The 14,245-nt window shown below is 38.6% G+C and overlaps 1 protein-coding gene across 2 annotated transcripts in view; it reads left to right on the forward strand.

The window, feature by feature from the left end:
- The window catches only part of VWA8 (von Willebrand factor A domain containing 8), a 285,585-nt gene that overhangs the window by 162,373 nt on the left and 108,967 nt on the right, over nucleotides 1–14,245 (forward strand). For both annotated transcript variants that reach the window (XM_074961437.1, XM_074961449.1), the window contains exons 23-26: nucleotides 3,740–3,875; nucleotides 5,183–5,302; nucleotides 7,347–7,552; nucleotides 12,955–13,106. In XM_074961437.1, the coding sequence (XP_074817538.1) occupies nucleotides 3,740–3,875; nucleotides 5,183–5,302; nucleotides 7,347–7,552; nucleotides 12,955–13,106 (614 nt within the window). The remainder of the gene's footprint in view (nucleotides 1–3,739; nucleotides 3,876–5,182; nucleotides 5,303–7,346; nucleotides 7,553–12,954; nucleotides 13,107–14,245) is intronic.

The raw sequence follows: 14,245 nt of genomic DNA on the forward strand, positions 1-14,245 counted from the left end.
AGGAGCATATTATTTATTTCACTTTGGAATTACTTGATGCCCCTCAAATGCTGATGCACTGAAATTTTCCCATATCTCCCTTCCAGCTTCTAAACACACATCCTACATACCCAGTGACTCAGCCTCCTGACACCGGTGCCCCACTCCCTAAACCCTTTACCGCCTTCTGCTCCATCCTCCCACGCAATCAGGACCCAGACTCCAATCAGCAGAATCTATTCCTGATCAACCTCCTCCTCTCCCTCCCAGCTGCAGCACCCCGTTCCGCCTGGTTCTGCTTTACCAGAACCACTCTTGTCTGTCACGTCAGCTTCGTCTCATTCTCACCCCAGATCAGTGGCATTTCTTCATCCTCTTCTAGCATTCCCTCCTCATTTCAGTATCACCTGCTGCCCTTCCTGCATACACACCAATACACTGCATGTTGGCAAGGCCTTTTCCATGTGTGCACAGGCAATCACCATTCGTGCACAGGCACATGGTGTGCAGATATGCAAGAGAATCTGTTTCTGCATGTCATGCCATTCACGGAGTTCAGGTTCTGCTATGATAGATGAGGTCTTCTCTCCCAGCAGCATTTGCCCATGCATCCACTCCATTAGCTAGACAGAATCCAGAGGTAGTCTTCAATACTACATATGTTAAGATTTTTTTTCACATGGGAGCCTATAGTTAGACTTCCAAATCCATATTCAGACACCAAGATCAGTAGTTTGATTTTTCAAAATGCTGAACGCTCAACAGTTTCCATTGACTTTCTGTTGGAAGAACACTGGGAGTTAGTGAGAGTTGCTGAGAGTTCAGCTCTTGAAAATCATGCCACTGATTTAGGTGCCTGAACGTGGATTTAGGAGTCTACCTTTAGGCATCCAATTTTTAAAATCTTGGCTGTAATTAAGACTATGTTTTAGTCACAGGTATTTTTAGTAAAAGTCTTGCACAGGTCACGGACAGTAAACAAAAATTCACAGCCTGTGACCTGTCCACGACTTGTACTATATACCCCTGACTAAATCAGGTGCTCTGGGGCAGTGTACAAGCCCTGGGGCACCACGGATGCTCGGGGAGGCGGGGTGGCCCAGGACCCCCACTGGTGCTGGGGGGTGGCAGTGCTGGCAGGCTCCCTACCTGGCTCCGCACAGCTCCCCAGAAACAGTGACATGTCTCTTGGTTCCTAGGCGGAGGCGTGGCCAGGGGGGCTCTGCACACTGCCCCAAGCATGGGCTCTGCAGTCACCGTTGGCTAGGAATTGTGGTCAATGGGAGCTGCGGGGGTGGTGCTTATGGGTGGAGACAGCGCGCGGGGCTGCCTGGCCATGCCTCTGCCTAAGAGTCACGGGAGGGACATGTTGATGCTTCCAGGGAGGTCCATGAGGTAAGTGCCGCCCGGAGCCTGCACCCCAACCCCCCTCCCATGCTCCAGCTCCCTGCCCCAGTCCTGAGCCCCCTCCCACACCCAAACTTCTGCTGCTGCTGGGGGGCGGGGGAGTTGCGGTGGCCCGAGACTGCCCCAGCAGTGGCCAGTGCTGCTTCCCTAGGGGTTGCCCAAGCTGCTCAGGTGGCCCCTGGGCCAGCCGCACTGGCCACTGCAGAAGTCACGGAGGTCCCAGAAAGTCACAGAGTCCATGACTTCCGTGACCTCCATCACAGATTTGCAGCCTTAGCTGTAATATGTAATTTACCTATTTTCAATTAGAAATACAAAGGAAAACAGAGCTAGGGTTCATATATTAAAATGTGTTTTATTTCAATTCATTGTGTTTGTGTATACACATATATATAGCTACATATGTGTGATTGCGGCAGAGAGTCCTGTGGCACCTTATAGACTGACAGACGTATTGGACCATAAGCTTTCATGGGTGAATACCCACTTCTTCAGATGCATGTAGTGGAAATTTCCAGAGGCAGGTATAAATATGCAAGCAAGAATCAGGCTAGGAATAACGAGGTTAGTTCAATCAGCTAGGGTGAGGCCCTCCTCTAGCAATTGAGGTGTGAGCTCCTCCGTTGGTGTTCACACCTCAACTGCTAGAAGAGGGTCTCACCCTACCTGATTGAGCTAACCTCGTTATCACTAGCCTGATTCTTGCTTGCATATTTATACCTGCCTCTGGAAATTTCCACTACATACATCTGAAGAAGTGGGTATTCACCCAGAAAAGCTTATGCTCCAATACGTCTGTCAGTCTATAAGGTGCCACAGGACTCTTTGCCGCTTTCACAGATCCGGGCTAACACAGCTACCCCTCTGATATGCGTGATTGCTTATGCATATTTAAACAGAAGTAAATCTGCTATTATCAATTCTCTGTAAACTATACAGGATTGGGGCTTATTAAAGGAGTACTGTAATACTTTTCTCGGAGGTTTGCTTCCATGCTGATGACTGGTTCGGCTCGATAATGATCTAAAGCAGTGCGGACTGACGCACATTCATTTTCATCATCTGTGTCAAATGCCACCAACAGAAGGTTGATTTTCTTTTTTGGTGGTTCAGGGTCTGTAGTTTCTGCATCACCGTGTTGCTCTTTTAAGACTTCTGTCAGCATGTTCCACATCTCATCCCTCTCAGATTTTGGATGGCACTTCAGGTTCTTAAACCTTGGGTTGAATGCTGTATCTATCCTTAGAAATCTCACATTGGTACCTTCTTTGCGTTTTGTCAAATCTGCAGCAAAAGTGTTCTTAAATCGAACAACATATGCTGGGTCATCATCTGAGACTGCCGTAACGCAAAATATATGGCAGAATGTGGGTAAAACAGCAGGAGACATACAGTTCTCCCCCAAAGAGTTTAGTCACAAATTTAATTAATGTATTATTTTTTTAACGCGCGTCATCAGCATGGAAACATGTCCTCTGGAATAGTGGCCAAAGCATGAAGGGGCATACGAATGTTTAGCATATCTGGCACGTAAATATCCTGCAGTGCTGGCTACAAAAGTACCATGCAAATGCCTGTTCTCACTTTCAGGTGACACTGTAAATAAGAAAGTGGGCAGTATTATCTCCTGTAAATGTAAACAAACTTGTTTCTCTGAGTGATTGGCTGAACAAGAAGTAGGACTGAATAGACTTATAGGCTCTAAAGTTTTACATTGTTTTGTTTTGAATGCAGTTATGTAGCAAAAAAAATCTACATTTGTAAGTTGCACTTTCACGATAAAGAGATTGCACTACTGTACTTGTATGAGGTGAATTGAAAAATACTGTTTCTTTTATTTATCTTTTTTACAGTGCAAATGTTTATAATAAAAATAATACTATGAAGTGAGCACTGTACACTTTGTATTCTGTGTTGTAATTGAAATCAATATATTTGAAAATGTAGAAAAACATCCACAAATATTTATAATACATTTCAATTGGTATTCTATTATTGTTTAACAGTGCGATTAAAACTGCAATTAATCATGGTTAATTTTTTTTAATAGTGATTAATTTTTTTGAATTAATCGCATGAGTTAACTGGGATTAATTAACTGCCCTACTGAAAACACACATTTTTGGTATTAACAGGACCCATTTCTTTCATCAGTTTTTCAAGCAACAATTTATTAATGCTTTAACATTATATTAGTAATCACTTACTGTCTCTTTGTTTTTCTATGTTAACTTATAGAGGGAAAATACAAAATGTTACTACAAGAAACTGAGAAATCAATATTGCAATATTTGTGTGTGTGTGTGTATGTATGTGTATGTATATATGACAGTTAATTTCTTCTGTCTTCTAGGTGAAATCAGTCAAGTTGGGGCATATTCTGGTTATCGATGAGGCAGACAAAGCACCTACAAATGTTACCTGTATTTTAAAAACTCTTGTGGAAAGTGGAGAAATGGTTCTGTCGGATGGAAGGCGCCTTGTTGCCAGTAAGTTGCTTTTATAGTCTACGGTAAAACATAGTATGTTGCCATATTACAGCAATTGCATTTATTAAGCCATAGCTACAAAAGAGTTGAGTGGTCGAAAAAATGTTTGCTGTGCAAATGTTGGCAATTAGAGTTTTAAGTGTGGTACTTCTTTGTAGAGAGACTCCGTAAACATGCCCGTGAGATACCATGTTAGTGTTTCAGCAGTTATTGTCATGGAAAAGTTTTCCAAATTGGCAACCCTCTTGGGTGGGGATTCAAAAATCAAGTTGAGCTCTGTCTTCATCACTTCCAGTAATAAGGATGCATTTGACCAAATTGTGCTCTTGCTTACATCTGTGCAGTCCTATTGCTCAGAACATATTTTGGTCTGCCAGATCCATATCTTAGGTTTTGGGTCCCAGGTTGAATTTTTTCAGGGCTGGCAGTTAGCAAAAATCTTTGTGTGGTTTTTTTGTTGCTGTTTTACTTGTACGATGAGAAATTTCGTCATTAGAATTTCATCAAGTTGAAATCATTGGGGGAAAAAACTGAAACACATTGGAATTTTTACAGTTACTTTTCGGAGTAGAGCTGTATTTGAAGTGCATCTTCACTGTTTGTCAATACAATGCTATATGTGTGATGAAAATAGAGGTGGTGTTTTTCTTTTAAACAGATTAGGAGCACGGATTTAAGTGTGAATGAAGTAATTATTCAGTATTCAAGTGATACAATACTAGAATTATACTGGGTGATCACAAATCTCTAGGGTGTCATTTAAAAGAAATAGTTCTGGTTGTTTAAATTAATATCCTGGTTGTGTAATTGTGAGAGGATTCCCTGTGGTACCAATGAAGATATGCTTGTAGGGAGCAGGTGGAGAAGCCTAGCCTGAGCCAGTTTGCACATTCTCTGCACACGTGGCTCTGGCTTCTCACAGCTTCCCGGGGGTCTTCAAGTTTGTGCACAGGGTTTTCTGTAGGAGGGCAAGCCCCAGACCTCTTCTCCCTGCCTCACACAGGGCAATATGTAGAAATCTCCACAAGGGGGTTCTCATGGATATATCTCATGGTACCAGCCTTCTCCCACAAGTTTTACTGAAGGCACAAGTTGTTCTGGTCCTGAGATATTCAATGCATCGTTGAGCTTGGAACAAATTATTCCACTAGGTTTATGAAACAAAATAATTATAGCAAGTGCCTAGAGCTCTCATAGTGGAGCAACATGCTGATAAAGCCTTTGGGTTTTTTGGAAGATGTACAGATTTCTATTGTTTGTTTCATAAATGGCAAAACTAAAACATTTTTTAACAATCTGTTTTCCAGATCCTGCTAATGTAGATGGGAGAGAAAATGTAATAGTAATTCATCCTGATTTTAGAATGGTAGTTCTAGCAAATAGACCCGGATTTCCTTTTTTGGGTAATGATTTTTTTGGCACACTAGGTAAGTGATTTGTATTAAATGGGAGCACTGTAAATCAGGTATATTTAATGGTCTTGGGTATGGGAGAACATTAGCTTTCTTTCTTTTACTTGATCTCATGGTGAAAGGAAGAGTGGGGTGGTTGGGGTGGGGAGAGGACCCCTAAATCTATTACTTCCGGGTCCAAGGCAGGACACTCATTGCCTTAGACATGACCCTGTTTGGGATGTACATCTGTTCAGCAAGAAAGTTAGTTCCACATATTTTCCTGTGGGCAAGGGCAATCAAGACCCTTCCAGGAAAGTGGTACTCAAGAGCAAATGTTTTACAGCCCTGTGTCCGTGTTGTAGACCTGTTCCCAGTGAAATTCACCCAGCAACACTGGACCAGGATGTCTTTACTATTCCATAGAACTTTCCCATGGTTAAATATGTCCTCTCCTTCTGCTTACATGGAAACTCCTAAAGAAAACTGCTTTTAGTCGTAATTGTCCCGGGCTTTGTTCTACCTTTTGATGCTATTTCCAGGGGTCGAAACCCCTCTGCTTTCATGTCAAGATCATCTTCAGCAGGGCCCAGTAATGACCCTACATCCCTATGCCCTAAGCTTTAGGTTTGCGTCAGAGTACTCCTGAAAGAGCTGATCTCTCTCCACTATTCATTTAGCTCCCTGATGCCTTGAGTATGTTATAAAAGTGATCCTCCTCAGCTTTTGTGAACTTCTGTTCAAGCATCCTGGAAGACTGTATCCTTTCCCCAGCCCATGAAGGATCGACAGTTTTATTTTCTAAATATACAGAACAAAACAGTTCCTGAGCACACCATGGGCTACAACTTCCTGGGGACATTCCCCTTTGTCTTTCAGTCTCTCCTGCTTGAAGGCCTATGGCAGGATTCTCCTGTACTCCTTTAACAGATCACCTTCCAAGGCTTTCTTCTTGGAGGCTCTTTTTCCCTCCAATAGGTTCCCACTGCCTGTGCCTGCTCCTGCTCCATGAGCAATCCCCCTTCCATACTGAGAGCCTGGCTCATTATAGCCCTGGGGTGCCCCACTCTCATCATTGGTCCAACTGAGCGCATCTGTTCTAGCACAAGGGAGCTGAACTTCCTTCATTTCAGGGGCCAGCCACCCTGTGGCACTTCTTCATTCAGTCAATTTCTGCTGCTTCTTCTTGAAGTTGGTTTCTGGCTATTGATCTCCTTAGCCAAGATAGGGGTAAAGCTCTCCATACTTTCCCACAACTGTCCATATTGGTTCTTCATAGTAACAAGTTGGTCCTTTACACGTGTCCTAGTTTTTGCCAAACATTTTGCGCCCTTTTCACCTAGGCAAGTTACACTTCCCTTCTGATTTTCCCAATTCTGAACCAGGAATGGAAAACACCTTGTCTCTTTGACTTCAGAAGCACATTCAAAGTGAAGTTAGAATGATTAGAAGCAGGAAAATAAATCCCTTTTTCTTTGTTCTCTTCAAGAGTTGAAGGAAAGGCTTCCAGATGTCCAGTTATGCAATGGCCAAATGGACCGGGTTTGGTTTCCATAGGCCTTCAGAAATTATCTGTGTACTGAAATTTACTGTCCGCTCCACCTCCTTGACTGAGGAGAGGTGGTAGTGGACAAATTTTGCAAAGCAACCTCCTGTGGTCTAAACAGGCATTTGTGGAGAGAGCACTTATCTGCAGAGTGCTTAAAGCAGGACTTCATGAAGAAGTTCTCATTTCCGGGGAATTATAGTGACAGTTCAGAGGTTCCTGTTGCATCTCTTTTTTTTTTTTTTGCCAACCTTGCCTTCAGGCATTTCTAATTCAGCTTTCAGTCTCTTTATTCAGGAAGAGTGAGTTAAGAATTTTGTATTTTCAAAGGTAACTAGTGATTTTTGGATGCCTCGTTTTTGTGTGACCAGCATGAGATGACTTCAGGTGGCCTGATTTTTCAGTGGGTGGGTGCTCAGTACTTTCTGAAGGCTTTCAGGGTTTTTTAACTATACAAGGTGGATATTATCTATTATTATTACACTCTCTTTGTATTAAAGCTTAAATGAACCCTATATATATTTTTTATTTTAGGGGATATTTTTAGCTGCCATGCAGTTGATAATCCCAAACCACAGTCGGAACTGGCTATGCTTAGACAGTATGGACCGGATGTTCCTGAGTCAATCCTTCAGAAACTGGTGGCTGCTTTTGGAGAACTGAGGAGCTTGGCTGACCAAGGAATTATTAACTATCCTTATTCAACCAGAGAAGTTGTAAATATAGTAAAACATTTACAGGTACAATATGCATTATCTTGAATTCAAAAGAATGCAATAAATTAAATGAACAGTAATGCAATATACTCTTTGAAAAACCTTCAAGTACTGTAGATAAAGATTTTTTTTTAAATAAGTAATAAATCAAATTTGTGGATGGAAGGATTTGTCCAACAACTGCATATAGAAAGGGTAACAATATCTAGATGCTCAGATAGCACAATGATAGGGTTCTATATGTATGTTGGTAGTTAGATCTTTGTGAACATTTATTTGTAAGTGTGTACAATGCATACAATACATTTTTATCTTTCATTATGTTCTTTGTGTGTGTGAGAGAAAGTGAACCTGTTATGCATTGTTCATATTGGTTTTTCTGATAGAATTCCCTGAGCTTTTATAAGAATAACATAACTTAATAATTTACGCTTTTGCCTGCTGTTTCGTTTTTGATTTACGTTGCCTTTATGGGAAATTGGACACTGTTGCTTAAGAATAATAGATCAAAAATCATATTGTATTGTCAAAATTGTACATGAATATGGACTTGGCAAACAGTTGCTCATGTACCTTGGTTGCCTCACACAGTCAAAATGCAATATCCTGAATTCTGATTCAATAATAAAGTTAAAAGGTTTAAGTTAGGTTCTGCTAATAGAAGAATAGCTGTATAACTTGAAACGTATTTGCTGCTTATTTGAATATGGAATGTTTGTATTTTCTACTATTTATAATCCGTGATGTAGGTATTTTAATTATTATAGTGCTGTTTCTTAGATTTAAGATCTTACTGTGTTAAATTTATATTTCCTAGAAATATTGTTGTAATAATTATTTTAATATAATGTCTCTTATTATAAGTTCTTTGGCAAAAGTACCATTTCTACCTGTATGTTAATACAGCACAATGGGGCTGCATGGTGAGGGGGGGAGGGTGTCAAATTTGTGTATGTGACACTAAGATATTATGACTCAGAAATAGTATAATTTTTTTTACAATGATACTTATACCTAGTAATTCTAGATTTCTGGAGCAGGGACTTTGTCATTCTGCAGTTTTAGTTGTTCTTTAGACAATAGTTCTTGAATGCCGATGAGGCCTTTGGGTGCTACCATAATATAAATACAGCATAACAACACTGATAATTTGAATGTTTATGAAGTAATAACTATCCTGGGCTGAATGAGCTACAGGTCTGAAAGCTGAGGTGTTATTGACCAGGTCATAGTGATTTATCAGATTAATAGAAACAAGTATCGTGTGTTATTAGTAATATTAATATATTAAAACAAATAATCAAATTTTAAATGAAAGAGAAAAAATGGGCTGCCAAACTGCTGAAAGGCAGATTTGTTTTGAAGAAAAACAGCCCTTTTGGTTCTTCCTTCCTAATGCCACACCCCCAAATAATCTGTAATTAGAATATATGTTTTAATGGCAGATCTCACCAAATGACAATGTTACACTGCTTTATGAGTTATTTTTCGTAGTGCGCAAGAAGTGTACAATATTTGAAGAAACACTGCTTTGTTAGTTTTCTGATGCAGATTGTTTGGGGAAAGCTGTGGCAAACAGTATGAGAGTTGGTTCTCTTCCTCAATTTCCCTCACTGGAGTCAATTATTAGTGCAGAGTTACTTTCTGGGAACAGGGTATTGGTGTGTGGGGCTGAGATTTCCGAAAGAGGGGTTTCTCTGTGTGCCTTTTGTGCCCACTTCTGTTGAATAACTAATGGATGTAGTGTAAATAAACAAGTTGCACTAAGTAAATATGCAGATTGCATCACTGAGTTCTCCTTCAATGCAAAACCTATCTCCAAGGCCCTAACATCGGCTACTGCTTAGCAGAGGGGCGACAGTTTACAGTAAATTGTGTTTCAAAACTGGCAAGTAAAGGAGGTGGGATTAACCTAATGTAAACAATTAGTGTAAATAAAAATATAATAGTTATTCTGGAGTAAGGACCTTGCCGGACTTCAGGGACGGAAGGGAGAGGAGGAAAGGAAGGAGGGAAATGAGTCAATGAACAGTGCTGGCCTGTAGGAAGGAAAGAGGTAATTTAGTCATATGGTTAAACAATTTCCTTTACAGCAGTTCCACAGCCTCACTTTCTTTGTACTCATGTTGTTGTTTTCTTTCATGTAATTTTGGAATTTTTCTGCTTCTACAGAAAAGGGTTAGAAGCTAAGGCAATATCTTTGTTTTTGGCAGAAAACCTGAAAATTTTAAGTGTATGAATCAGAAGTAATAGTACAGTGATTATGTAAATCTCTGCATTCTGACTGTCAGCCAATCAAAGTACAGTGATATGCATACTCTATGATTATGGAGACATAACCTTATGGAGATTATGAAGATAAATCACTCACAACCAGTCATAATGCAGGGATTGCAGAACTGAGGAAAACTGTTAAGCTGTGTTCCAATAACAGTTCAGCATCTCTGTGCTCATGCTGAGAAAACTATTTCAGTAAAACGTTTTAGATTGAATAATAGAATACAATGTTAATAGGTTGCTACTGTGCTTGCTATTTCTTCAAAAAAAGTAGTTTTAGTAAAGTATTTGGTAAGATGTCAAACTACATAGAATGTAAATGCTGACGTAACAGAATGACCGTGGGAGTACCGGTAGTTTAAAGTAGATTACAATAGTACCCGTATTCGCAATTCACGTAAGCTTAGATTCATGTAAAGTACTTTTTTTTTTCAAGCCATACTATGTAATGACTTTAAGCATAAAATATATCCAGTATGAAGCTGCTAAAAGCAAAAACTGTTTTTGTTTTCAAAAATAACCAGAAATCTAGGAGTAAAATATTAAAGTACTCCAAGACACTCATAGAAGTGTTACTTGTAATTGAAAGACTCAGTGAATGAATCTGGTTTTAAAAATCAATATCCAGTAAATGATTTGTAAAGACAGACAAATTTTGTGCTTCAAGTAAACTGTCAGTGACATTTTTTGGTAAACAGTTTTCCAGCCAGATATTAAAAATTTGCTGAATTTGTACCATTTGAAGCAGTAGAGCTCATTTTTAAAAATGGAGTTAAGTGAAGAACCTATTGACAGGTTCTCTAGTTCAGAATAATTTTTTGAAAGTGATGATCTGCCTCTAAAGAAATAAAGTTCATATCATATAATATTGGTACAGGAAGCATGGAGATATCAGTTTCAGAGATGTGAGGGATGTATGTCAGAAGAAACAAAATAGTTCAAAAGAGGATAAAGAGACTATTGGGTGGGCTGGATAACATTTGAGTCAATTTATTAAAGGTTTTGCCGTTTCCTCTGTAAGCTACATGAAACAATAAATGTAGAGCAAACGAGGCTAATCATTATCCTCTTAAAAAAAGAACAGGAGTACTTGTGGCACCTTAGAGATTAACAAATTTATTGGAGCACAAGATTTCGTGGGCTACAGCTCACGTCATCAGATGCACAGAATGGAACATATAGGAAGAAGATATATATACATAGAGAGAACATGAAAAGGTGGAAGTTGCTGTACCAATCCAAGAGGCTAATTAATTAAGATGAGCTATTATCATCAGGAGAAAAAAACTTTTGTAGTGATAATCAAGATGGCCCAATTCAGACAATTGACAAGAAGGTGTGAGGATAATTAACATGGGGAAATAGATTCAATTTGCTGATAATAGCTCAGTATCAATAGATAGACTAACACGGCTGCTACTCTGAAACCTGTCATTATCCTCTAGCGTATTCAGATACTGTACTGAAAGTTACTAATTAAATCGGTGCAAGCTTTGTTGGTTACACTTTGTAATGAGAGGAAGAATGTGAGTTATTACTAAGAAATGCTACCTAACCATAACTATTCATCATTATTACTGTTTTATTATTCAAAATATACTCTGTGTACTGTTAATTACATGATCATTTGCTTTACTTTTGCAGAAATTCTAAAATTCAAGATATATCACACCATGTTTTTCAGTTACATTTACAGTATATACAAGTCCTGATAAGTTCTGTTTCCTACAATGTCTATTAAATATATTTTGCAGAATATAGAAGTTGTCCAAGTATAATTTTGTTTCAGGCAGGATGGTTTTATGTGCTAAGTAGTAACAATATAAGTAGATACTTGTGCTTTTAATTTTGGATAGTGTATGCAATGGATCTGTCTGATATACATCATGATAAATGCGTAGATTATTTTCTGTGCAATATATTAATTTTGATTCCAGGATAGTGAAATTATTCAGTGCTGTAAGTCTTATTAGTAGAAAGGAGTTTAGTAGTTCAGAAATGTCAATTAACTTTTTCCACCGGGATTCTATCTAAAATGTTTCAGCCAACTTAACTTAGAACATTTATCACAGGACTTTTTTATATTTTATTCTGTAAGGAATAGCCACATTAAATGTGTTGGGGGCAGCTAGAGAATGACTTGTAGAATCCCACAATTACATATTTTGCAAAGCAAATAATTAGCTAAGTAATAATGCAGCCTTTTCTATATACTCCAGGTATGCAAAATTTCTAGGGCATATTCTTGTGTATGTATTGTTCTTGTGTATGAGTGCTGTAGTATTTTGTGATACACACATTAAAAGGGCTTGTCTATACGGTGATTTAGTGTGCAGCAAGCAAGCCAGGGCGTGAATGTAGAGTGCATCAGCTTTTCATGCACTAACTAATCGTGTGGACCCTGCTACCATGCAGTAATAATTCCATAGTATGCTTTGATGTACCACTGTTTCAGACAGGAGTATGTCAAAGTGTGCAATGGAACTTTTAGGCTGTGAACCCCTTATTCCACTGGTGTGTAGTTACTTACACAGTTGGGACTCTTATGCGAGTAATTGCTACCAAATAAGAGTGATGGGTTCACAATATGCCCCTTGGGAATTTTTTGTCCCTGAAAACACTTACGCATATGCTTAATTATGAGTAGTCTCACAATGGTAGAAAAGTTAAGCATGTGCATATGTGTTTGTAGGAATGGGGCAATGGTCACTTAAGGAGGGGTGTAATGGGGTTTACAAACCCCATACTGAGCATAGGCAAAAGGGAGAGGAGAGTCTTCCCTGCTGACAGGCTATCAGGCTGCTTGCACCCCTTCCCAGCTGCCAGCATTACCAGTTGTGAAGGTATGGACCTGTCTCTGTGACTGATACAGAAACAAGTCCAGCTATAAAGGAGGGAAAACAGAGAGGGAAAAAGAAAAGGAGGACTTGTGGCACCTTAGAGACTAACCAATTTATTTGAGCATAAGCTTTCGTGAGCTGTTTATTTGGACATAAGCTTTGTATGACAAATAAACATAGCATTTCTCTCTCAATTGACTTTAGCAGTTTAACTATACAGACTAACTACAATATAAAATATTTTAGTATGTGCAATAACTTAATAGATATGTGTAATAAGATGAATGTTGGGGTTTTGTTTCTGTGCAGAAATTTCCAACTGAAGGACTTGCAAATGTGGTTCGAAATGTGTTTGACTTTGACTCCTACAACAATGAAATGCGTGATACTTTAATCAGCACTTTGCACAAACATGGGATACCTATTGGAGCAAAACCCACCAGTATACAGCTGGCCAAGGAGTAAGGCTAACCTAATATATATTAACACTTGTCTCTATCAGCCATTTTTCGCTTTCTTTTATTTTGCTGCTAATTGATTAACAACAACCTGGGATACTTGAAGCTAAATACTCTTACGGTTGAAGTTTTGTTTTCTGCAAATAATGGACAATTATATTTTACCAGTAAATTTAGTAGTAATAAATTACTAATATTTCATCTCTATTTAATGTCCATGTAAATGTTAATAGTATGTCTGAAAAACAGATACAAACAAATAAAGGGAAATATTTGTTTCTTTCTCTGTCTGTGTTTTTTATTGAATTACTACAGATCTTTTCCTATTTTCCATTAAACTCAGAAGCAAAACAAATCCCGTTGTCTTCAATGGGAGCAAGAATTGGTCCTTAATCCTCAGCTCTATAAAAATAAATCATCATAGCATGTCAGAGCACTTAGTTATCCCTGCAGGCAACAAGAAGGGTTTTAACATTTGCTTATATCCAGATCCCCATTATTGTTTAATAATCATGGCCATTGACTGAACTTGTTATACTATGTACTATTTGAGAGATCAGAAATAAAATAGCCATTTAAAAAAAAAACTAAATTGTAAAATCACAGCTGATTTAGCTCATACCTTTGCACTTCACATGGATGTTTGTCTTTTTCTGCCTTCCGATAATATATTATTTGATAAATAAACCTAATTAACAGCAATGTTTTTATTTTTATTTTTTTAAACTTCCTCTGAGATGTTTTGAAAAATCTAATACATCTTTTAAGGAATCTCAGAAAAAACAAACCATTAAATCAATCAAGGAACTGTTTATGGAGAAACAAATATTTCCCTTTTATAATAAAGCAAAGGATGGATTATGGAAAATTCAGTTTTACATAGGACTATATTACTTTTATGTTTGCTTAGTAGCAGCTTAGTTGACTCCACTGACAAAATGTCTTTATCACTTGTCAGTGTGTAGATTTCTCCTGCAGGAGCACCACTATAATCACGCCTAGCAACCTACATAGATGTTTTGAAGAAGACAGTCAGTCTAATTACTATGGCATAATTTTTCCTCTGTATGTCTGAGGAATCGCGTGTCTGAGGAACTCAATGCCTGAGTAACTACCATATGCATCAAGATGACAATATACCC

The sequence above is a fragment of the Natator depressus genome, chromosome 1 (assembly GCF_965152275.1).
Source record: "Natator depressus isolate rNatDep1 chromosome 1, rNatDep2.hap1, whole genome shotgun sequence".
Lineage (NCBI taxonomy): Eukaryota > Metazoa > Chordata > Testudines > Cheloniidae > Natator > Natator depressus.